At 38.8% G+C, this 25,898-nt stretch overlaps 2 protein-coding genes across 2 annotated transcripts; one reads left to right on the top strand and one right to left on the bottom strand.

Annotated features, from left to right (window-relative positions):
- Nucleotides 1–932: 932 nt before the first annotated feature.
- cnn2 (calponin) lies at nucleotides 933–10,006 on the top strand. Its single transcript, NM_213676.2, has 7 exons — nucleotides 933–1,093; nucleotides 4,722–4,843; nucleotides 5,559–5,625; nucleotides 5,889–6,026; nucleotides 6,117–6,233; nucleotides 6,397–6,543; nucleotides 7,927–10,006. The coding sequence occupies exons 1-7, from the start codon at nucleotides 1,034–1,036 to the stop codon at nucleotides 8,161–8,163; spliced, it is 888 nt and encodes a 295-aa protein (NP_998841.1). The 5' UTR covers nucleotides 933–1,033; the 3' UTR covers nucleotides 8,164–10,006.
- On the bottom strand, nucleotides 9,766–25,578 carry LOC101734868. The gene is made up of 4 exons (XM_018096875.2): nucleotides 25,536–25,578; nucleotides 16,211–16,696; nucleotides 12,726–12,859; nucleotides 9,766–10,276 (listed from the first exon to the last, which is right to left on the bottom strand). Exons 2-4 carry the CDS (start codon nucleotides 16,667–16,669, stop codon nucleotides 10,231–10,233), a joined length of 639 nt encoding a protein of 212 aa, XP_017952364.2. The 5' UTR covers nucleotides 16,670–16,696; nucleotides 25,536–25,578; the 3' UTR covers nucleotides 9,766–10,230.
- Between the last annotated feature and the right edge of the window lie 320 nt (nucleotides 25,579–25,898).

Genomic DNA, 25,898 nt, shown 5'->3' with positions numbered 1-25,898 from the left:
GAAAGGTCAGAGGGCCAACTTAGGCCCTGTTCCCTAGCAGGCCCATCCAGCACTGCCACTATTAGACATTGTTGCCCTACAAATCCAATAATCCCCAAGTCTCTAACTGTTGACATAAAGCTGAGGCTCCAGATTCCCAAAGCCTGGAATATTTACTGAAGTTTGGCATTTGTTCATTAGATTTTTTCCCCTTACCCCACCAACTCACCAAGATGCAAAAAGATGTTAATTCTACTTTAAAATATTCTTTCTACCACTCTGAACTCATTTTATAAGAAAGCCTAACATTACATATCACAGACACAGCCCTTCCTGACTGTAGGGTGCAGCCAATGCACAAGCAAGTGACGTGAGGCAGTAAGTGTGGCCCAGGGCGTATTTTTGGGTTCCACGCTTCTGTGACTGCTAATGTCTGTGAGTAGCAGCCTAGAACAGAGCAGGAATTTGGGCCCATAATCACTAACAATAAACACACAAATAAAGGCAACACACTATATAATCAGTGTGTGGCTATACCAAACATGGTTTTCAAGCTATAACTAAAGAAAACCACAGCTCCCAGCAACCCCTCAAAGTCAGAAAGCTACTTGCTGCACATGTGGTGTAGCATCTATAACTTTATCTGAAATCCCTTGCTTTTTTTAAACATATCAAAACTTATTCTTTCCATAGTGGTAAATATCTGCTTATTTTTCCTGCAGGGAATGTGCCACAGGAGAGGATACCTGCTCTAACATGGAGCAGTGCAAAGGAAAGCTAGAATTTTGTAACTGGCAGGAAATACCCAACCCAAGGAATTCGGCACTCTGTGCCCATATATGGGGATTTTACCTTTCAGCCAATCGAGGAATATGGGCGGGGCTGCGAGGAGTGGCGGGGTGGGGGCACAGACACTGAATCAGGGGAAGCTGACTCAGACAGACGCGGTGGGGGTGAGAGGCATCGTCTGAGTAAGTGAAAGGGAGTGTAAGAGATTGCAGCTGGCGCTGAGAGAACTTGTACGGAGCTTCTTCTACCTGCTGGCAGGAACACCATGAGCTCCCAGTTTAACAAGGGCCCGGCCTATGGTCTGTCTGCCGAAGTCAGGAACAAGGTAATGATGCTGGGTACATGGGTTACGTGGGTACTGGAGTTTATATGTAGTCGGTGATGCTGCAAGATATCTGGAGAAGAAAGGAACATCTGCACGGAGAAGCAGGGGTACCAGTTGGCTTCTCACACAGTTTGTTATAAACTGAATCACCAAGGGAGTCTGTGCATCACATGAAACTTTCCCAGGGTTTCATATTTTGCATTGGTGCAGTGAAACACCCAAGAGCAGCCTAATTCCCCATGCAGCCAGTTTTATCCGACTTGTACCTGGCATAGATAGGATTTCTGCACCCATTTCTGTCCCTTCATAGTCACAACTCAAAAGGCTATCTGGTGCTAAGTTTTCCGCTCCAGCATTACTGATTTTAGGAGTTGTCCTTTGAGGTGCAGAATTTTGTCAGGATCCACCTTAACACTTGTCCAGGTTTCCCTCTAGGTGGTCCAGCCCCACAGTTTGGTGACCACTGCCCTAAAGGATAACATGGGAGTGTGCAGCTACCCACCTATGGGAATGCCCTCTTTGTAACACAAATATCAGCAAATTGGCATGACATCTAGTACATTATAATTTCAAGTACTTGGCTGATCTTGCCCGGCAAGAACACACCCAACTAACATTAAAGGCAAAGAAACACCAATAAATCAAATATATGTGTACTGTTAAATATACTACTGGTAAAGTAGTATGTTTGCTTCATAAACACTACTATAGGAAAAGGATACCTAACAGATAAGCTCTGGAGAATCACATTGCGTACTACAGAGCTTATCTGTTATCTGCTATGTAACCTGTGCCTTTTCTCTTTTTCAGCTTTGGCTGCCCCAATGCCAAACAGCAGCTGTTTATATAAACAATAATAGTTTTTCTGAAGTGAACACACTTAGTTTACCAGTGCAGGGCAACAGTAAATTATATTTTAATTGCTTTAAAAAACTTTTTTTTTTTTCGTGTTGCTGTTCCTTTAAACAAAATAATGGCAGGGACTGGGCCCATTGCCATTTTGGTGTCAGCATGAAATTAGTATTTTCCTGAGAGACTGAATTGGTGGTTGCCTGCCATGGATTCCCTTTGGTATCCTTTGGTTGCATTGTTTTTGGGAGAGCTGGAGTTAATTGCAGCTTACTAACTTAGGTAACATTGGTTATGTAGTTACTGTTTATGCATGGCTTTTCAGGCAAGAATCTCATTTAACTCACTTTCCATAGCCAGCAGGTGGGAGACAGTAGGGGGCAGTTTCTGTTGTTTTGTTATTTAAGCAGGTTAAAAAAAAATATGGTGGGCGAAACAACAGAAAATTGTTCCACCTTTTTGCCATTGCCTTTTGGGAAAAGGATTCATTCCAAAGTTCCAAACAAGATTATGCTATTTAAATGCAGCTCTATTAAAGTGATACTGAATACTGCAGGACTGCTTGTTGCATCTGATTCCCTGTGTTTGAAGGACATCAAAGACAATAAAGGATTAGACTGTCAGTTTTAGGGTAAACTGCTGCTGTTTTGATTCATAGTAATAGAATTCAGTGCTGAAGTTAAAAGACGAAGGCCAGAACGTTAATACAATATACAATGTTTTATTTTATTTATCATGTTTCCAGCATGGTGTTACCTATTCCCTCTGTCTTCCCACTTTCTTTCCTGGCTTACAGCCACACTAGCCCTGTGCCATAAAAATGACCACATAGTTGCTACTTCAGACTTAGATAGAAGCTTAGTGGCACACATGTATAGGGACAAAACAACCAAGGCAACTCCATTGGGTTGTGGTGGAAACATGACCAAATGAAGTACATCACCTGTGTGGTACTTGTCTGGTGAAATTGCATCGCAATTTAAACAGTGACCTTAATGTGGAATTAGTTTGGTCTTACTTTGAGCTTTTTTGAGTTAGCAGCTGGCAATATGTAGCACGAAGCACTGTTTAAGACAACCCTGCTATGCAGGACCCAATATATTATATTTGTTTTTAAAGAAATTAGATTGAAATGAGAATTTTTCTGTCCCAATGATTTTCTTCCTTTTGAACGGCTGAGGATTTGGTGCACAAGGCACGTACAGACTAAATGAGCTACCCAAGGCCACAAGAAGTTAAAACTAGAGTCACGTTCTATATTACACTGTATTCAATACAAATGGGGTCCCAAAACATTTGTGGGATCAATAATTAATGTGTTTCTATTATCCTGCCTCTTATCTTTATGCAGTACACTCTGAGCTACATTAAATTCACCATGGAGAAACATAGAAAGATAATTTCTTTAGCACAGACAGAGATTTTCCTGTGAGGTTGTTTTTTGCTACAACAGATGTGAAAATAAGAACTCTCTGCCACATTTACCAGATGCATCTCCAGATGGCAGATAATGTATAGAATCAATAGTGGAAATGAAAGGCATCTGTGCTCTTAACATATGTCAGAGTAGGGCAAACATATACAGGGGTTTAAAAACAAAGAAGGGGAATTGGAGACTAATGGGTGGGGTGGTGGATCAGGCGGAGGGAGGGCAAGATGATATTGGTATGTGATTTTCATGAATGCTCAGGAAGTTGTCATTTGTGTCACACAGAGCAGAACCGTTTCCTTTCCAGCACATTAAGAAAATAGAGAAAAAAATGTTAGATCATTGTCTTTCTGTACAGTTGTCATTCAGAGATTGGTGGATATATTTAGGAGTTGGGCAGGTTAGATAAAAGGAGAGTCTGAAAATTCCTTTGGCCAAATAATTCTTCGTTTCAGGGCCACATGTAGAGTAATAACTGGATTGTAAGCAGTAATCTATCTGTTTGTCAGAAACTGTATACCTTCTTACTACTGAAATGTATAAAGTAGTTCTCCAAGAAAATGTTTGTGTTAGTGAAGATGTTTGTATTACTACCAATCACAGGGTGTTGTGTTAAGTGAACACAGATATTGGATAAGTGTTTTAGTAATAGGGGTGGATACATAGTGCTAAGGAAGTTAATATTACATTAGCATGTTAATTTCACATGCAACATTGCAGGAGCAGAAACAATACATTACACTATCTTGCCAGCACAATACCCCTCCTGTTTATAAGCAGTACAGGTATGGGATCCCTTATCCAGAAACCTGTTATCCGAATTACGGAAAGGCCATCTGCCATCTGACTCCATTATAAGCAAATAATTCACATTTTTAAAAATAATTTCCTTTTTCTCTGTAATAATAAAACAGAACCTTGTACTTGATCCCAACTAAGATATAATTAATCCTTATTGGAGGCAAAACAAACCTATTAGGTTTATTTAATGTTTAAATGATTTGTAGCAGACTTAAGGTTTGGAGATCTGAATTACGGAAAGATCCTCAGGTCCCAGGCATTCTGGATAACAGGTCCCATACCTGTACTTTCATTTATTTTCCCATGTAGAGCCCTGTACAATATGATATCATGCCCTTCTGTGAATGGTACTAATAATATATAAATAAAGGGAGGGAATAATGGCTTTAGAGGCAGTTCTGTTTCCCAGTTGAAATTGCCATTCTCCATTGTTGGCAGAAGACTAGGTCCAGAAGCTGGCCAGGTGGACAATTTGACAGCATCATCCTTTATCACTGCAGCCTATTGTATTGAGCCGTTTTTATAATGACAATTTTTTATTTTCTTTAGTTGGCACAGAAATATGATCCACAAAAGGAGACAGAATTAAAAGTATGGATAGAAGAGGTAACAGGAATGTCCATTGGGCCAGACTTCCAGAAAGGATTAAAAGACGGTGTCATTCTATGCGAGTAAGCAATCATTTTTTTATTGTGGGCTTGTACATAAAGTTGTATAGTAATTGTGAAGGAAAGGGCGTACAGAAGGTATTGGTTTCTTCAATAGGAGCAGAGCTTAAGGGCATTTTTCTATCTCAAACAATTGTAGTAATTTGATTACTAAAGGAGGAAGTGGTATCTTAAAAATCCTTTCTCTTGATATGGCTGCCTGATTTATACCATAAGACAAATTATAGAAGCAACAATGCAGTATTGCATAAAGTGCAAAATCTGTCCATTAGTGTTTCATTTTTTTTTCTGTTACTCAGCTGTTTTCTGCCCCTTGGCAATGCAGTGCCAAATGGCAGTTCTATCTGAGAAGCCATACCATCATATTTAATTATAAAATGCATAATTGATAAATGTGATAGTGTAAGAACAGTATTGCACCTATAATGAATGAAAAATAAGGAAAAGGAAAACTGTAAAACCAACTGAGGTTCAAAATATTTCTTATGTATGCACAAAACATAAAATTTTTTGTTAATGGTTTTTGTATTTTTTTTGTATTTTTTTTCTTAAGGCTTGCCTTTTTTAGTGCTTATATTAATTTAGATTAATAAAAGCTTAATATAGTGGGGCATTACTCTACACATCAAGTTAAGGAATTGTTTGAAGGTGGTGATGTGTGCTTTTTGTCTTATTAAATTACGTTTTCATTTACACTTTTCATTCACTGAACTTTCAGGCTCATGAACAAATTAAGACCACACTCCATCCCAAAAGTGAACGTCTCTCGACAGAACTGGCACCAGGTGAAACTGGAATTTAACTTTAATTGCCATAGCTAGGAAAATGTTTTTGTAAATGTGATGATTCATAGATCATGTTAAACTATGGATATATTAACTAATCTGAATGATAGTGGATCACATCAGGTTTTTATTTGGCAATGAGGAGTAGCATGTTTCTTGGGAAGGAAAATTGATTAGATGAGCAATGGAAAAAATGCAAGACAGTTGATACTGGCTCCTACTTTCTGTATACTATATTCAAACATTATCCTTTTGTACTGCAGCTAGAGAATCTCTCCAACTTTATAAAAGCAATGAATCTTTATGGAATGAAATCGGTGGATCTTTTTGAAGCCAATGACCTTTTCGAGAATGGGAACATGACTCAAGTTCAGGTTTCTTTGCTGGCGCTTGCTGGTCTGGTAAGTCTTGGTTTATGAGCAAAGTCTTGCACCTTTAGTTTTGTTTTATCAAGCAGACTGTTCCCTTTCTAAATTTTTCATCTATTTTAGGCAAAATCGCGGGGTATGCAGAGTGAAGTAGACATTGGGGTAAAATACTCAGAGAAACAGGAGCGTAATTTTGATGACAATACAAAGAAAGCAGGACACTGTGTTATTGGGCTCCAGGTAAGAAACAAGAGATGGACTGAGGGCAAAAAGGAATGCGCAATGGGTCACAATGCAAAGAATGAGAGAAATACATTGTATATCTACATTTTTTATATGTAAAAAAAGCTATGTGTTAAAAGCTTAAAAAATAATCACTGACAAATTTCTCTTACCCAAACAGATGGGCACAAATAAATGTGCCAGTCAGTCTGGCATGACAGCATATGGCACAAGGAGGCATCTATATGACCCCAAGAACACCATATTACCACCAATGGACCACTCTACCATCAGCCTACAGATGGGAAGCAACAAAGGAGCAAGCCAGGTGGGGAAGCCATTAAAGTGCCATACAAAATGTGTTTTTTTTGTGCTCCTCTATACTAACACCTCTTGGTTGGTTGCAACTAGATGGGTCAAAAGGTGTCCAATCAAGTAAGCCCTGTACCTAATACCTTTCTTGATAAAGGACTTGTAATTGTACCTATAGCTGCTTGCTGTTGCTCCTGCTGAAAAGCATGCAGTTGAAGGTCATGTAAATGTATGCCACCTTTTTCTACCCAAAATTATTGGCTATTTTCATTCTGGAGGCAACATGGCAAAATCTCATTGAATCAAATTTGTCTGCTCATTCATGCCTCAAAACATTTTAAGATCAGCTAGTGGTATAGACTTTTTACTAGTTTCTATTTCATACAGCATCGAAGTGAACATCAAATTTGAATGCATGCAATATCATTGTCACTAAACAAAACAGAAGTAAGGATTAGTTTATTTTTATATGAACAGGAATTCTTTTCAAACTGCTGCACAAATGTTAATACTTTCTTGCATCTTGCATTGTCTTTGCCTAGAAACTGGAGAGGGGATAACATAAGTTTAAGAATTATTTAACCGCTGTGTATAGTGTTAACAAAACACATACACACCTTTTGCATTCTAACACACACACGCCCTCCTTTTAAATGCAAACGATCTGTTGCCTATGAAAGCAGTTTCTTTTCTATACATTTGCAGACACGGTTATTCAGACTCAAGTTTATGTATGTTTATTTAGAAACACCTGGTGAAAAAAAGAGCTTGTTGCCATTTTAACCCTTTAACAAATATGCCCTTAAAAACTGTATGCAAGTGAATATAGAATTGAAGAAACCATTTTTACCCTCTGAAATGATCTCTTGTGTTCTTATTTACTCAGTCACAAAAAAGGCCACAAAAGAACACATTCTTGAAAGAATGCATATTGAATCTTACTGTGGCTTATATGTCATTCATCTTAAAATGTGACTGTAAACTTGAAGGTTTCTTCAGAGTTTTAGTGGTCATAGTAGATACTATTCCAACTGTCTCTAATTTTTTTTTCTTTTATGCCAGACAAAGTCAAACAGTTTAACCACTCCCACGAAAAATTACATGTTTAATAATTTATTGAGTACATTATAAGATACAATTTCGTATATGTGGTATATGGTAATCCAGAGGGATTCCCATTGGTTCTATGTATTTTTTTTTTATTTATTAACACTTTCCAGCCCGGGAAAAAGTAAATCAACACATTTAATATTTACTGTTTTGAGTAGTCAAACTTCAATCTGTGGTATGGAATGTTTGATCTTAGTTACAGCAATGACCTTTAACATCCCACCGAATTATTAAACTGTAAGGGATTAAAAGCATTGCAATAAAATTAATGTGTTGTATGTTCTTTTAGGTTGGCATGACTGCCCCAGGCACCCGGCGTCACATCTATGATACCAAGCTTGGGACTGAGAAGTGTGACAATTCATCCATGTCTCTGCAGATGGGATACACCCAAGGAGCCAACCAGAGTGGTCAGATTTTTGGGCTCGGCAGGCAGATCTACGACCCAAAATACTGCCCCACGGGTAACCGAGATGATCTGCCCAACGATGAAAATGAGCAGGAACAGTACCAGCAGGACTTCTGAACTCTTGTATGGGGTGACCTTGGCATTAGGACCAATAAGAGCTACCTTTGAAAGGGTGAACATTTGAAAGGGTATCCCAAAGTAGAATTTTTCCCTTATTTATCCGCAGCTGCAAAAAATAAGAGGACTCCATTTTGTATATTGCTTGTTATCAAGATTCCAAAGATTTCTTTTATTGCAAACATCTTTCAGGGTGAGGGGGTCTGACATTTTATCCTATATTAGATGCCTTTACAGTGCTTGTTAGTAAGAGTGTTACAAGTGCCTAACTGTAATTTCCAGGCATAAACTTCAGAATTCCTTTTTTCTGATCCTCCATACTAGTGCCTTATTAAATTTATAAACAACAGAGCAGAGCAGAACAGTATTGCTTTCAGCATTCTGCAGTTTAGGAAGGCTTAAGGAAGGGGCCTTTTAGAAACAGGTTTTCTTTTCCAACTCTTTGCCATGCAGAGAGCCAAAGCTTTTTGTATTCTTACACTGATGATATTTAAGATAATATTGAATTTTTTTTAAGAAGGGATGACTTGCATGGGAGGAAAAGAGAAATCCCTACTTGAGTTAGTGGTTTTGTTTCCATGGGTACTCATTAATGAAAAGAGCAGGTCATCTTACCTTAAATGTTTCTTTGCTTGGTGGTCTGCCAGAGATGAAGTGACATAACATTCTGTAGATTACTAAACAATATATACCTTTGGAAGTAATTTCTAATGTTAATGGATCAAGCACAGTTTTTCTGAACGTTTTATTAACATTTTTAGAGTGTTTATAAAAGACAAGGGACCCCTTAAAATATCAGTGTGTCCTAGGATATAGAGTGGCTATATTGGATACTCATTTTGGGGGTTCTGCACCCCCTCTTGCATATGCTGATAATTACCCTTGCTGCTGTTTTTTTCATGTGTGGAAGTGCCAGGGGTGTGAACTTGCCACTACACTGCACTAGATGTGCGACACATTGTCATTTAAAGAGAAGACACTGGTCACTGCAGCCCAAACTCTACTTTGTTGACCAGTGAGTTATTAGAGCCTAACTGCCTCTAGAACTGCACCAAAACACTGTACATGCTGCCTTTAGTCTGTTACCAGTCATTATAGTTAATCTTGATTTGTGTATTTCCATGGAAGAAATTCTGTTCTTTCATTTCTCCAAGCCCCTGCCTTAAGTTTCATGAACAATTTTGTTTTATAGGTCAGAAATGTATTTGCCATGAGAATTCATAAACTGGATATAGATGTTGATACTTTTAAGGGACCAGTTTAGATTTTATTATAAGTGAAAAACAAACTTGATTACTGCGTGTGGTTTTATGTAAAGGACCAAACATGTTAAGTTTCCATTATGTTATTCTCATATGTTCAATGGCTTCATTTATTACAGGTAAACTTTTATACAGAACTAAAATCTGGATCATTGTTAACCGCTATTGAAATGTCTTTGATTCTTATATGGGGTTTGCTTTTTGCATTTCTTTGTCTTTATAAAAAGGCTTTTTATCCTTTCTTTTTTCCAAGATATATATTGGATATGTAATATGGGCCAAAACCTTTAATAAGGTGTCTGTGAATGGGATTCATACCTACAATATTATAATTGGATGACTTCACTTTTAAGTTGTGCACTACCACATATAACAAGCTGCATTAGGAGTTCTATGTTACAACTGAAAAAAGCAGCAAAATTAGCTTTTATTTGCATTTCATAGCTCAGAATCCCGCACTGCAGTTCAAAAACAAAATACCTGTGTGGGATTAAAGGGCATAGCAAGATTAGTAACATGAAATACAGTCTGTGAATCAGTTGATAAGTGTTGTTAAATAGGTAATAAAGGATTTAACTGGATACATTTTTTCTGTTTTGCATTGCTGAAAAAGGATGATCTTGTTGGATACTAGTGTTCCTGAACTACTGATCCTTAAACTTGGTGCCTTTGGTACTTTAGAGGTTCTCATTGTCCAAAAAACACATGTACCTGTCTTCTTCAAAGCAATTCAGGTTGAAATAGTAAATAGTGGATCTAAAGAAACACTGCTTTAGATTCTTTCTTGAAAAGCACATTTGAAGTCTTATGTCATGGCATGATGTTCTCCAGATTCCTCAAGCATTCTGTGTCTAAAAAAAAGGATTTTATAGATTCTAACAGTGCACCTTATGCATTGCTGCACTAAAATGAGTAAATCTCTAATCCTGCTGATAAGTTGTTTATAGTTTTTCCTGAAAGTTTTAACAGAGACATAGAAGTCCAACTTTCCCTCTATGGGGAATATTTGTGAAAATGTGAAAATAAAGCGTGCCATAGCCTGTTAGAGTTAAAGGAACAGTAACACCAAAAAATGAAAGTGTATAAAAGTAACTAAAATATAATGTGCTGCTGCCCTGCACTGGTAAAAGTTGTGTGTTTACTTCAGAAAGTCTACTATAATTTATATAAATAAGCTGCTATGTAGCCATGGGGGCAGCCATTCAAAGGAGAAAAGGCACAGGCAGATAACAGATAAAACACTATTGTATTCTAGAGACCTTATCCATTATCTGCTATGTAACCTGTGCCTTTTTTCCAGCTTGAATGGCTGCCCCCGGGGCTACACAGCAGCTTATTATATAAATTATAGTAGCGTTACTGTAGCAAACACACCAGTTTTACCAGTGCAGGGCAACAGTGCATTATATTTTTATTACTTTAAAGCTCTTTCGTTTTTTGGTGTTACTGTTCCTTTAAGGTGGCCATACAAGGTATGATCCGCTTGTTTGGAAACCATCTACAGTGGGTGATATCGGGCTAATTTCATTGTTTGGACCTAGGGCCAGACAATCAAATTAAAAAGGCAGTTATATGGGCCACTGGACTGAGGACTGCATCCAACGGGAAAATAAAACCTACCCGATGGAGATCTGGCCAAATTTAGGCCAGATATTGGTTAGGTAAGCCCATCAGGGGTTCCTATACACGGGCAGATACGCTTCAGAATCAGCCTAAAGGACCCATATCGGCAGCTGAAATCTGCCCATGTATGACCACGTTAAAATATCACTGGTATGAGATTCTTAGGGCTATATTAATGAATATATGAAAGTGAAAGTTCACCCGTTGACATATGTACCTCAGAAGCCCATACAAGTGAATAGAAAAAGGTACAATGTGGCAAGCTTTATTTTCATACTTCAATAAATATGCCCCATAGTGGGAAAGTTGATCAAATGTGCCCCCTTTTTGGCAAGCACTAAATAATTATAGTGAAGATGAGCAGAACATCAATATGAGAGATTCTGGACTAGATTTTACTAGGCAATCTAAAAGCATAATGCTTTGAATGTTCATCTTTTCTTCCATGTGAGCTTTATTGGTACTATATTCTTCTTGATATGTGTGGGTTGTCATTTGATGCATACTTCCAACCATTCCTACTTTTTGAAACATATTTTGCTTCCTGTGACATCAGTGACAACAGTGTTTTTTTTTTTTAACCGCAGATACATAATGCACATGACTATACATAACTATTCATTCACAGTCTGACCACACAAAGAGGCTGGTTCTCTAAACTTACCTAAAAAGAGAAAGAAATACAAACATGACTTACATGCCAATCTGTTATTGTTTGATCTAATACATTTTGATGTTCCAAATACCATCATAGGTGTTCGTAAATAAATACAATGTAAAGATGCGGGCAGACGGTGTGTTTTTCTAGTTTTGTAAGAGAATAAGAACTGTCTCTTAAGAGAAGTGTTTGAGAACAGCTGTGCTCTAGCAGCCCAAATCTTTTTCAGTCTTTTAGCCACTGATCAGCTTTTTGAATTTTTGAACTGAACAGACTGGGCATGCTAAAAGTAAGCTTCTCTCTTGCACTTGTTTAGGCACTAAATTATTCATACATCTGGTAAGGATTTTACTCCCAGCTATACCTTGCAAGTTTGTAACTTCCTTTCTTTTTGTGTTTTCCCCCCTTTTCTTAATTAATTTTGTTTTATATGTACTCTATTCCAGATGTACCAATGTCAGGGGTGCACAGACTTTAGAAATGAGGGCTCTGTTCTAAGCACATCATGATCTACCACTTCAAGTGTTACATTTCCAAAGAAATTCACGACAAAGCATTAGACTGGGAGTTGTATTTATATAAACAACACCAGCTTCTCAAGACATTGTTTTACAATTTAAACGAAAAAGAATGGGGGACTACTTACACAGTCAGATCCACTTGTTTGTGGAGGCCACCAAACAAGCAGATCTGGGCCCTGTTTGGCCACCCGCATTCCAAATCAACCTGATCCAATATTTGCCCTAGGGAAAATGATTGAGTCATCAACTGGGACTTACAGAGACTCATTAGATGAGGTACACATTAACATGTTGATACACTCCTTGCCCAACAGAGTTTACAAACCTCTCAGCTGATATTGGGCTGATTTTTAGCTATATATCTGTCAGGAAAGTTTAATAGTGATTTAATGTATGTATCTATATATTATCAGGTTTCCTCACACAGTTTCTAAGAACTGAATTTAAATAAATGTTTTCTATAAAAATGTAAAGCAATTAAAAAACTTCAGTACTCACCGCCTCTCTCGAAGGGTGTGGAGCACCTGGTTGATGAAAGTGTGGTGTCTATATTCTGTCTGTTTACTTAGCACCTTCAGTAATTCAGAAAGTGGTAGCTGCATTTTCTCCACACCTAGCCATCCTGCAGACATCTAGATGAACAACAGTGTCGGATGTTACTAGTAGAAATAGAATATATCAACTTATTTATCACTTGTTATCATATACTGTTAAACCTCCATTTTACATGTTTCACAGGATCAGAGAAAATGGTGTAAAATCAGGGAAATGTTAAGGAGAGCTGTCCTGTGCTAATTACATGGAGTGCAGCACTAATGTTACAATGGAGGACAGCATGTGTATTACCACTCAGATGTACAACCTAATGCAATATGATTTGTGGATGGCTATAGAACGTGCAAACTACCTGAAATTGACAAGGCAAGATATTCACGTGGTTAATGTGGCATTAAAAAAAGGAGAAGCACCCGTTGAAATTCCTTTAGAATTGTTGTGATTGCAAAAAAAGATGTCTTTTCTCTGTACACTTACTCACTGTGCCAATGACAATATGGTTTATATATATATAAACACACCACTGGGGCAACAGCAGTTGCAGTTGCTGCAAGTTTATGGAATGGTGGTATTGCCATTTTGTAGATGGAGTTTGGAAAGATGGCCTTTTTATTACCTTCCTGTATTAATTATAGTGTCAACTGTAAGGGCTCTGGCACACGAGGGAGATTAGTCACCCGCGACTAATCTCCCCGATATGACATCCCACCAGCGAAAATGTAAATCGCTGGTGGGATGGCATACGCGGCACAGCGTATGCCATCCCGAGAGGCAACTTCGGCCATTGCGCTGCCGCGTATGCCATCCCACCGGCGATTTACATTTTTGCCGGTGGGATGTAATATCGGGGAGATTAGTGGCCCGCAACAAGGGAGATTTGTCGCGGGCAACTAATCTCCCTCGTGTGCCAGAGCCCTAAAGGAGAGGAAAGAAACCTTCTGACGAGAGATTTATTGAGTAAATCCATAGCTGGACACAGAAGCATTTCAAATTATACTGATTGAATAGAATGAAATGATAGGTCAAGATTTACTCGGGGCACATTTACTAAGGGGCAAATTTTTGCCTTGGGAAGCTTTGCCACACTTCCTGCAACTACGTCAGGGTAACTTGTGACTAAAATGTGAATTTTCATTGTAGCAAGAGAATACAAATTTTTGCCAGAGATTTTTCCCTAGCGTGTACTTTTCCTAGCGAATTTTCTCTAGCGGCACTATCTTTCAGAGAAAATTCCCTAACGTATAAAAGATAGTGTTCATTGAAATCAGTGGCTATTTACAGGACAGATATGTGTATTTATTAATGATGTTCCTGAGTTTGGTGAAAGTGGCCAAAGGCAGACGCAGAAAAAAATTAATATTGTTATAGTTCAACAACATTAATAAGCTATTGCTAACAAACTGCAACTTGGCTTGCTTTTTTTATTTGATTACAAGTCCTGCTGATTGTAATACCTATTATTTTTTATGATTATTCTTATGTGCACCCAGGCATTTATACCTTTTTGTGATTAATGTATATAAAGTACATTAGTGGTTGTTTCCTTCTGATTTTGAATAATATAAAATTTGCATATAGACTTTTATGACAGCAGCTGTATGGTTCCAACTTTACACATTGCTCTATATTGCTACAGTGCATTCATCCATGTTTTAATTTCTATATGTAGGGTTAATGAATTAAAGTATAATAATTGGCAGGCCTGTATTTGTACTAGTGTAGTTCTACTTGTAGTTATGCCAATACCTAAGTCCCCAGGAGAAATGGGACGTGTTAGGTTTTTCTTGTAGTCGCAATTAAGCCTTCTCATAAATACAACAATCTAAATAAAAGAAAAAACTGGCCATACAGGTTTGGATAAATGGTTATGCATTTCACACCTGAAAACTCAAAACGTGCTAAAATAAAAAAATTATGGTGAAAGTGCTGAAACCCAATGCTGCAGAGCAATCAACACAGCTGGGTGAAAACAAAATGTTATAAATAATGAGTGGACAAAGGAAAAAAAGATAACATTACAACTGAAAACCTCCCACAGAGGACTGTGGGCTTTCTAGTATTAAATAAGAACAACAGTACAAGTGAGAAACCCATTAAGGGCTCTGGCACACGGGTGACAAATCTCCCTGAGTTGCCATCACCTGCCATCCCACCGGCGAAAATGTAAGTCGCCGGTGGTATGGCACATGCGGCAGCGCGATTTCGGCAAATCGCTGCCGCGTGTGCCATCCCACCGGCAACTTACATTTTCGCCGGTGGGATGGCAGGTGGGCGACTGTTCGCGGGCGACTAATCTCCCCGTGTGCCAGAGCCCTAAAGCATTCCACCATGGGTTCTAATGCAAAGTAAGTACTCCTTATACTGTATTAATCGTTTAACTGGCATCACTCAGTCCACCCTGCCTTTTGTTTTGAATCAAGTGCTGTAGTACCTTAAGATATAATTATTCCTTATTGGAGAAAAAACAAAGTATTGTGATACAAATTAGTATGCAGAGGAGCATGATGGGGCGGGCAGACTTTACTGCCCCCAAATGGATTAAAAAACTTAAGGTAAATTTCACTGCCTCTCAATGAATTGACTGACAGGAATATTTATATGAACCACTTATTAAAGAGTAACAGTACCTGTTTATATTTGCATCTCCTACATGAATTTTGTAGCAGTAAAATGACTGTATACTGCCCACAGCAAGATGATTGGATACGTAACCTTACACAATTGAAGTAACTTATGGAAAAACTTACATTTCTTTTGTAGAAAATTACATAATTTCGGTATCAAGCAATGAGAAGACAAAACAGTATGACAGGGGAGGTTAAGAGCGTTGGGTTAAACTTAGACCAAACTCAACTGACCTCAATGAACTAACTTATCAGCACATTAATGGAATTATTTTTATGAACTGCTTGTTACAGAGTCACATTAGCTGTTTAATTTGGGATCAGTTTACTGAAATGATAGGAAAATCTCCTACATCCACTAAGTTCAACCTTTTGTCCAAGCAAAACCTGCCTACCTGCTAGTTTGTGTAGCGCTTACAAGGGTCATGGCTCAATACATTTTATACTTCGAACTTGTGTTTTTTGGAGGCCCCATATAAATAACTACAGGGCCCCAAAGTCTCTGATGGTGACCCTGTCTGTATGTCTAACTAGATCTTGTACAATTTTTTAAAATCTACTCCTATGTTTCTGTTTTTGGATGTTACACTTGTCACAGTTGTTCAGAGATGCAACAAGGAATATGCCGTGTAGGAAGGTGTTTTCCTGTATTTCTTATAGTTGATAACTTGAATAATAATGTAGTAAATTAACATTAGTTTGGTTTGAAGCCAATTCCACAAAGTGGTATAACTATAGACAAGCTTCCTTTTTGAAATGGTATCATTTTAATAACTATTTAAATAATTATTCAGTGCTACTTACATTTCTCTGTTGCCCCCGATTTTCATATGTCTTCTTTATAGGTTCTTGACTTACAATAATTTTGGGAAAGCAAACTGGAGGCAGAATGCCTGATTTGTCTTCTGGGTGGCATGTTATTGCCCCATTATTAGATACTGATGCTAAACTTAGCCTAGTCAGTTTTACTGAAGATTCTACATGCTCAACCTGGCTTTGTACTATTGGCGGCAGAAACATTCTGAACTCCTCTGATGTAGTGCCATGGGATGGAGACAAAATTTCTTGCTGTTCTTTTACTGCCTCTCCCTGCTTTGACCTTTTATCCCACACAAGCGGAGGGCCGTCACAAGAAGAATCTGAACTGTTGTATTCTTCCTCTTTTGTGTCCTGGACCTGTCCCAGAGCAGGTCGAAGATCTACAACTATTCTCTGTATTGTACGTTCTTTAGGCTCTAAGGCAGTTATTGGCTTAAGGTGCATCTTGGATGGGTTCCTGTAGTGATGGTTCTGCAAGAGTAATACAGCAACTAAATACAAGGCAAGATGAATCAAAATAGAGATCTTAATTCTGTGTAAAGCCATTTATTCAAAATGTTTCTGCCTTCAAATAGAAGTACATTTTACTGAGAATTGTCTGATTTTAAGCAACATTACTGCCTCTTTGTCTAGAAACAGTAATGGTAACAGCATGTGGTTGTGCCTGGGGTTTTAGGCCCATGCACAATGCACTCCCATCAACTCCTTAGTGTATTTCATGGCATTGGCTTGTGCGCGGGGAAAGATTTTCCACTTCCGTGTTCATGCGGCAACATTTAACCCTTCCAAATTCTAATTAGCATATGCTAATTAGGATTCGGTTCAGCCAGGACCATGGATTCGGCCGAATCCTGCCGAAAGAGGCAGAATCCTGGCCAAATACTGAACCCTAATTTTTGGCATGAGAAAGCAAAAGTGTGCATTTTCACACCAGACCCCACTCTGTGTATGCACATCACCATGTATCACCATGCCACTGACTGCTGATACACATAGGGGATTGAATAGGGTGCATCAGCTTTTCTCCATCTGGGTTTTTTAGGCTAATGCCACAACATGCGTATGGTGTATATTTTCAGCAAGCCGAAATACGCTCCATATGTTCCTACCTGTGCCTGTACCCAAATGAATGGAATACGCTCTGGTGCAGGCACATGTAGCCAGTATCCGGATAAAAACACGAGACTTTGCATTCTCTCACGTTTTTATGCGTATTTCGGCTACATGTGCCTGCACCCGAGCGTATTCAATTCATTCGTGGGCAGGCACAGGTAGGAGTATATGGCACGTATTTTCATGCCATACACATGGTGTGGCATTAGCCTTAGTCTTATTCTCAATGGTTTATGATAAAACTTAACTTCCAGATATTATTAACTAATAATATCTAGCAGATATTAGAAATAGATACTTAGCAGTAGTAAATTAAAAAAAACAAAAGATGCCAAACAAAGTACACATCCTGTCCTGTCTGGTTATGTAGACCCCCTGATCTATGGAACATCGATTAAACCTAACAGCACCTGTGCAGGCCTGGACTGGCAACCTGTGGATTCTGGCAAATACCAGAGGGGCTTCTGTGACATACTATAGACAGTCAGTATTTATTGGGCTGGTGGGGCCTGTTTGGGCCTCTGAGTAGTTGACTATTTTGAATCCCAGTCCAGACATGCACCTGTAATTAATACTAGTAAATGCAGCCATACTGATCGCTAAGGCAGAGTGAACTACACTACATGCTGCCACAGGTACATTAAAGCCATGTAGAACCCAAAAAATGTCTAAAATATCTAAATGAATACATACTTTAGATCATATTTTTAAAACTATATTTATGGCAGACAATTCACAATGCAGTGTCAGGTGGAATTCAATAGCAGTTGCAGAGTAGTAACCAATGGAGCAATTTTGTTCAGATCATTTACACTTGTATGTATGTATGTATGTATAACTTTACTTATAAAGCGCCACAAGGGTACGCAGCGCTGTATAATCTTACAAAATACAAAATTACACACAGGGAGGACAAGTGATATAATAAATAAATATATATATAAAGTCCACAGGTATAGCGGTGCTCACTGGGAATCCTTTAAAAATTAGCTTTTATTGAAATATATAAAACTTAATACATGGAGAAATAGGTCTATATATATATATATATAGTATATATATATATAGTATTTATTTATTATATCACTTGTCCTCCCTGTGTGTAATTTTGTGTATATATATATATATATATATATATATATATACATTCCAATTGACAATGCGCACTCCTCATCCTTTATAATTCATTTATTGTTGCATTAAAAACATCAACGTTTCGGTCCAGGTCTAGGACCTTTATCAAGATGTTAAACCATGAAAAAACAAACACATAATGAAGCTTTATACAATACCAAAGTAACAGAGCTAAGAAAATACCTAGAGGCTTCCGTATACGCAATGTACCGACTATAGGAAGATCGAACCCGGATTTTTGCAAGAAATGGACTGGAGTCTTGAACCGGTGTTCTCTTGACCTAATGGTGCTGGCGATTGAGGAAGTAGCGGCTGAGTTAACGAAGGCCCGTAAAAATCTACATGAGTTTGAGCTAGAACACCAGGAGCTATTAGCACGATCCTCCTCGCAGGATGCGTTGTCCACAAGCACCCTACAGGTGGAAAACTACAAATGCGATTTGTTGTGTTTCAAACGTGATAAAATGAGACGGGTTAATGATGACTATTCATCACATAGAGTATATGGTTGGTTAAGCGGAGAGAGGGCACAGTTCTACAGAGCACCAAGACGACGCTTGAGGGAACGACGTGGGGTTCCGAGATCGTTTAATACCATTGATACTAGCTCGGGAGACTCTGACCCCGATGAAGGGACATCGACCCGCTTGGGTGATTCACAGGGGGTGAGTAAGAGTAACCCTACCGATTTGCCTACACAGACTGATTTTTTAGAAAAGGAAAGGGTAACAACAAGGCCTCCATTACCCCCTCTAGACCCAAGCGGAAAAGATACCCTACGCGGCGGGGGAAAAAGAGGCAGACCACGCCGGCGCTAATCACCCCTGTGTTTAATTTATCGGCTCATACATTAACTGGTGCGGAACTTTCTCTGCTATAGAAGGGGTTAACATTTGTACCAACGGCCACATTTGATGATTTTCAGTGGGAAATTGACTTGTTTAAATTCATTAGGATATTGAATTTAAAAGAACATTTTGGGTCGGAGGTAACTACATCAGAGCTAGAGACTGATGTGCTTAAATTGAAGAGTCAATTTTGCCCCCCAATGCAAAACGCGGCAATAAGGCTGTTTAAAAATGCAATTGAGAGCGATATGAAGGCATCTGTGCCTGGTACACGGAAGAGGAGAAAAAACTTAACCTATGCTGAGAAACTGGCAATAGACACTTTATGCAACGATACTACGTTGATTATCCGCCCAGCTGACAAGGGGGGTGGTATTGTGTTGTTGAACTATGATGATTATAAAAATGAGGTTTTAAGTCAGTTATCAGATGGTAAGGTATATAAGAAATTGCTTGGGGATCCAGTTTGGGGCTTTAAGTCACAAGTAGATAAACTTTTGAAGGAAGCTGTTAACAATGATTGGATTACTCAAACTTTATTTGAATATCTCACACAACCCCATCCAATATGTCCGGTTTTATATTCTTTGCCCAAGATACATAAAAGTTTGACTGCGCCACCTGGTCGGCCGATAGTTTCGGCACGGGATAGTTTGTTACATCCCTTGGGAATATTTTTAGACCATATCTTGCAACCGGTGGTGCAGTCTACGTTTTCATACTTAAGAGACACACCACATTTTTTGGAGTGTATACAAAAAGTGGTTTTCCCAAAGAACACAGAGGTGGTTTTAGCAACAATTGATGTGGTAAGTCTGTATACAAGTATTCCACACATTGAGGGGTTGGCAGCAGTGCAGTTGTCATTGGAGGAATATAATGACTATGAGGGACCACCTGTAGAATTCATTTTGAATTTACTTGAATTGTGCCTGAAACTTAACTATTTTCGTTTTGAGACACAGTTTTATCAGCAATTAACTGGCACCGCGATGGGTGCCTCGATGGCACCTGCTTATGCGAATTTATTCATGCACCAGTTTGAGAATAAATACATCTTACCTAAGTATGGCCATAAAATGCTACTATACAAAAGATTTATCGATGACATCTGCATTTTTTGGGTTGGAGATGAGGTTGAATTTTTAACTATGGTACAAGAATTGAATTTGTGCTCGGATGAGATCAAATTCACTGCCTCCTGTGGCAGGGAGGTACAATTCTTGGATTTGCAATTGACTACTAATGACAACAGGATTGATTTTGCACTTTATAGAAAAATAACAGACCGTAATTCATTATTGCATGCAACTAGTGCACATGCACCAGCCCTTAAGCGCTCTTTACCGGTGTCCCAATTTTGTAGGGTCTTACGCAATAATTCAGATGCAGGAAAATGCGAGCAACAACTATTGGAAATGAAAACCAGATTTCTACAAAGAGGTTACGATGAGTCTGTATTGAGATTGGCTCTAGCTAAAGCTAAGGAGGTGGTAAATGGTAAACGTAAGAGAGACAACAATCAGAGTGTAAATCTTGTTTTTTCCACTAGTTACAATGAAGTGACTCATAATTTGGGGAAAATAATAAGAGCCAATTGGGCCATTATTAGGGCAGATGATACATTGGGTAGGTTGTGTCCAAATCCACCTACTATTGGTTACCGTAGGGGTAAGAATCTGAGGGATTTGTTAGTGGTGAGTGATCCAGTAAAGTGTTACCTCCCTAAAAAAGGTTCCCCTACTTGGTTACCTAATGGCAAACAAGGGTGCTTTAGGTGTCCCTCATGTATGTCCTGCCGTTTTATGACCCCTGGGGGTAGTTTTTCCCATCCCCATACGGGACAACGATATAAGATACGTCACCACATTACATGTACGACAACCCATGTAATATACTTGGTTACATGCCCATGTGGGTTATCCTACGTGGGTAAAACAGATCTCATGTTGCGCCTTCGTATGGATGCCCACAGGTCAGCCATTAATGTAGCATATCGAGACAATAAATCGATAAAACCGGTGGCTAAACATTTCCTGGAGTTTGGACATAGATTACCTACATTTAGATATATTGCAATTGACCATGTTCCGATGCCAAAGCGAGGGGGCGACAGGTCTAGACTGCTCCTCCAACGGGAAACCTTTTGGATTAAAAAATTGGATACTTTGGCACCAAGAGGTCTAAATGAATATTGTTCCTTCAATTGTTTCTTACCAACGAGGTAAAATGATATTATATGTCAGTAATGGTGTTTATTATGTGCATTGATAGTTTTCCCTTTAACCCTGAATCTCTGTATGGATCATGCAGGGTAGGGGTTAATGAGTAGGGTTGTGGCTATGTTGTGGGGGGAGGGGTTACTTTGGTATTGTATAAAGCTTCATTATGTGTTTGTTTTTTCATGGTTTAACATCTTGATAAAGGTCCTAGACCTGGACCGAAACGTTGATGTTTTTAATGCAACAATAAATGAATTATAAAGGATGAGGAGTGCGCATTGTCAATTGGAATGAATATGAGCTATAACCATGTGCAGCACCCTTGAATTGGATTTGGAGTAAAGTGAGTAATGGGAGTGCGGACCTAGTGATACAATATATATATATATATAGCAATGGAAGGTGTCAGCACTCACAGGATTTTAAAGCCGATTAAACAAGCAAACGAAAAAATAGGAGAAAATAAGGTGAGATTTATAAAATCTCACCTTATTTTCTCCTATTTTTTCGTTTGCTTGTTTAATCGGCTTTAAAATCCTGTGAGTGCTGACACCTTCCATTGCTACACATTATTTTCAGCTCTGGCACCCAGGTATTGTTACGATTTTTTTTGGAGTGCTCTCCATTCTATGCTTTGTATATATATATATATATATATAAATGCGCAGGGAATAAGTGCCATGTGGTATGAGACACAGTAGGAAGGAGGTCCCTGCCCCATAGTGATATTTAAGACCAAAAGAAGAAATAAGGTCTCCTTACAGGGAGCAAAGGACCAAGCACAGAGCCCTGAGGCACCCCCACACTAAGCGGAACCGGGGTAGAGGATTTGTTACCAAGAGTAACAGAGAATGAGCGGTTAGAGAGATAGGAAGAGAACCAGGATGCAGCCTGATCCTGGATACCCAGAGAATAGAGAATTTGCATAAGGACAGAATGGTCGACAGTATCAAAAGCAGAGGAAAGGTCTAGGAGAATGAGGACCGAGTAGCGTCCTTTGGCCTTGGCAGTCTGGAGATCATTTGCCACTCTACATAAGGCCGTCTCAGTGGAGTGCGCAGTCCAAAAACCCAGACTGCATAGGGTCCAGCAGATTATGGGTGCAGAGGAAGTTAGTGACACGAGAAAAGACAAGATGTTCCAGGAGTCTAGAGGCAGGAGAGAGACGGGACGGTAGTTAGAAAGGCAGGATAGGTCCAGTGTAGCCTTTTTAAGAATGGGTTTGACACATGCTTGTTTGAATAGAGAGGGAAAAGTACCAGAAACCAGAGAGGAATTGAATATGTGAGTAAGGGCGGGGGCACACTGTTTTAGTAGGGATGAGGGCATAGGATCCAGTGAGCAGGTAGTAGGTGGAGAGGATTGGAGAAGCTGATTCTTCTGTTACGAGATTGAAGGAGCTTAATACGGAGAGAGGAGATTTAGGAAGGTTGAGATTACCGGTATCTGAAGGTTGGGAAAATTGTTTGCGGATAGAATCGACTTTGCTTTTAAAGAAGTCAGCAAAGTCCTGGGGGGGGGTATTCAGATATGACTGTTTCATGAGGTGAAAGACGAAGTAGCAAGTTAAATATGGAGAATAAGCGTCGCGGGTTTGATTTATTATTATTTACAAGTGTGTTATAGTATACTTGCTTGGCCTGGGATAGGGCAGTATTGAGGCATACCATAAGAAATTTATAGTGGAGGAAGTCCGCTTTCACGCGTGATTTCCTCCAAATGCGCTCAGCAGATCGTGCACAGGAGCGCAGAAATCGCGTCTGAGGGTTAAGCCACTTCCATTATGATTCACTTTAGTTGGACTTGGAGCACTCCCTTTTGTTTTTAAAGGAGACATATTGGATAAATGGAAAAAAAAAACAATTTTGTAGCTAATTATGATTAATATATGCTGCTGGTTTCACTTTGGGCTACAATTGAATACTCTTTGCAAAAATGGCCCCTTTATTGGAGCCCCCTATAGATACTCTTAGGTCTCTGTCAGTGTTTCAAATGAAGGGTGGGTGTGTCCAACAGTCTCTACCAGAAGAACAGCAGCAGGGGGATAGCCAATCACAGCTCTGCAGTCACACAAGCACAGGCAGGCTTCAATTCCCTATCAGGTCAGCCTAGCTGCTGATTGGTTCCTATCCTACAGTGCAGTGTGCTGAGTGCCACCGGCCCCCCTGCATATCCATAGAATTTAGCCAGCAGGAAGTGGAACAGATGGGCGGGACTAGAAGGGTTTTGGGGGAATTTTTCAAGTCCGAAACTTTTTTAAGTACAATCCTTCTATGTTTAGAGGATACATGATACATTCACTGATACATTATTAATTTTCACATGATATGTCTCCTTTAAAAAGAGCAATTCTGCATAAAGACAGCCCAAACTTCTAGAGCTCCTACCACCCTGTCACCAGGCCCCACACTTCAATACTGGTCTAATGCCTTTAATAATGCATGCGGGAGAGCTCTCCCCTATACCATGCAACAGCAGGGTTGTATCAGCATATCAAACAAATGCTTTGTTCAGGAGATACAGAGTATTTAACTCTGTATTATTTGATTTTTATTAGCAATTCTTGAAGCTGTGTGCCAGATTTATAGCAGTTTCCATGCCTTGCACTGCTACAAAGAGAAATTCCAATTTATTGGAAAATCAAGTCTATGCCAACATGCCACTAGAACACATATGCTATACATACTGTGTAGAACATGCATGAGGGGAAATGACATATATATATAGCCATAAAACTGTGTAATACACAAATACATGACAGTGTAATACAAAAATGCTTAGTATGCTGCATACTTTTAATAAAAGACCAATACAATCCCAAGTGCACTCTGAAGTCCTTCTGCAATGGTATACACCCATGGCAGATTGTGCAACTATCAGGAAAAGTCCAAACAAACAGAAGCAAATACATCCCTGTGCTTTTTGCATAGTGGATTAACCCTGCCAAAATGTATGTAATAAACACAGTAAATACCTTTATATGAAAACATTGTTAAATTATAATTGTATTATAAATTATACTATAAAAAGCAACTAAAGCCATAGCATGCTCTGGCAGTGCAACAGTGTTTCATCATATACAGGTATCGGACCCCTTATCCGGAAACCCGTTATCCAGAAAGCTCCGAATTACGGAAAGCCTGTCTCCCATAGACTCCATTTTAACCAAATAATTCAGAATTTTAAAACTGATTTCCTTTTTCTCTGTAGTAATAAAACAGTACCTTGTAATTGTTCCCAACTAAGATATAAATAATCCTTATTAGATGCAAAACAATCCTATTGGGGTTAATTAATGCTTTATTGATTTTTTAGTAGACTTTTGGTATGGAGATCCAAATTACGGAAAGACCCCTTATCCGGAATACCCTTGGTCCCGAGCATTCTGGATAATGGGTCCTATACCTGTATTTGTTTTTTGGATAGTCTCTTACCCTTTGTGAGGCCACTGAAAACCTGGTCTTAATGGGAAGTTTCATATAGTTCCAGGGGGTGTTTAAAGGACATCAACTTTATTTACCCTAATTTTAAGCAACTTTGCAATATACATGTATTTTTTTTTTCAATATTACTATTTAAAGCAGTGTTTGTCCTTTTCTATTCTCTGCCCTGGTGGCTCTGGTATTTGAAACAATGTGACACAAACCAGCAGATTGACAAACCTGTCTGGCTGGAGGAGACTGGCTTTTGCAACATTGTTTAAAAAAAACATAACAAGGAGTTTAGCAAATGCAATAGCAATTACATATACAAATACATTTTAAATCACTAAACATTTACATAATACATTCATAATGGAAAATTGCTTAGAATTATATTTTCTTTAATTAGACAAAAATAGTTTTTTTGGCTAGATACGTCCTTTAAGGCAGCAAGAGGGGCCCTTTTGCAGATTTACCCCTGACCTGCGAGTGTCTAGTTCTAAAAGCGTTATGTGAACCTTAACCCCCATGTTAATTGGCATTAATTAAATTTAATTTTATTCACACTTACCTGAAAGGAGCCACGCAGGTCCAAGGAACCTATTGGCTGAAAGTCACCTGGGTGAGAGACAAGTTAACAAAATATTTGATTTGTTATTCATTGCTGTATTTTCACGGATATCAAATCTTTATTGGATGAAAGTGTACAGTTGGGGGCATATGAGGTGTAGAGGGCATGCAAACTGGGTTAGAGGTCCCCCTAACATTTGTACCCATTTGAGTAATGGCCTGGGGATTATTGGAGGAGGTGAAAACCAGTGGAAGGATACTTTTCTTGCAGGTGGTATCTCTAAAGTACTAATTTAGCCCTAGGTTTTGCCTGTTGGTAAAAAAGAGGAGGGGGTGTAACAAATATATGTTGAAATATGTGTTG

Source organism: Xenopus tropicalis, chromosome 1 (genome assembly GCF_000004195.4).
Source record: "Xenopus tropicalis strain Nigerian chromosome 1, UCB_Xtro_10.0, whole genome shotgun sequence".
Taxonomy (NCBI): domain Eukaryota; kingdom Metazoa; phylum Chordata; class Amphibia; order Anura; family Pipidae; genus Xenopus; species Xenopus tropicalis.
This window is presented reverse-complemented; position numbering and strand designations above follow the sequence as displayed.

Coding starts and splice junctions, on each gene's coding strand:
- LOC101734868 (XM_018096875.2), bottom strand. CDS start 16,669: ATGCACCTTAAGCCAATAACTGCCTTAGAGCCTAAAGAACGTACAATA. Junction 12,860..16,210: donor ATCGGGGGCAACAGAGAAAT/GTAAGTAGCACT, acceptor TTGTTCATCTAG/ATGTCTGCAGGATGGCTAGG. Junction 10,277..12,725: donor CACACCCTTCGAGAGAGGCG/GTGAGTACTGAA, acceptor CCTTTTTTTTAG/ACACAGAATGCTTGAGGAAT.
- cnn2 (NM_213676.2), top strand. CDS start 1,034: ATGAGCTCCCAGTTTAACAAGGGCCCGGCCTATGGTCTGTCTGCCGAA. Junction 4,844..5,558: donor GACGGTGTCATTCTATGCGA/GTAAGCAATCAT, acceptor CTGAACTTTCAG/GCTCATGAACAAATTAAGAC. Junction 6,544..7,926: donor GCAACAAAGGAGCAAGCCAG/GTGGGGAAGCCA, acceptor ATGTTCTTTTAG/GTTGGCATGACTGCCCCAGG.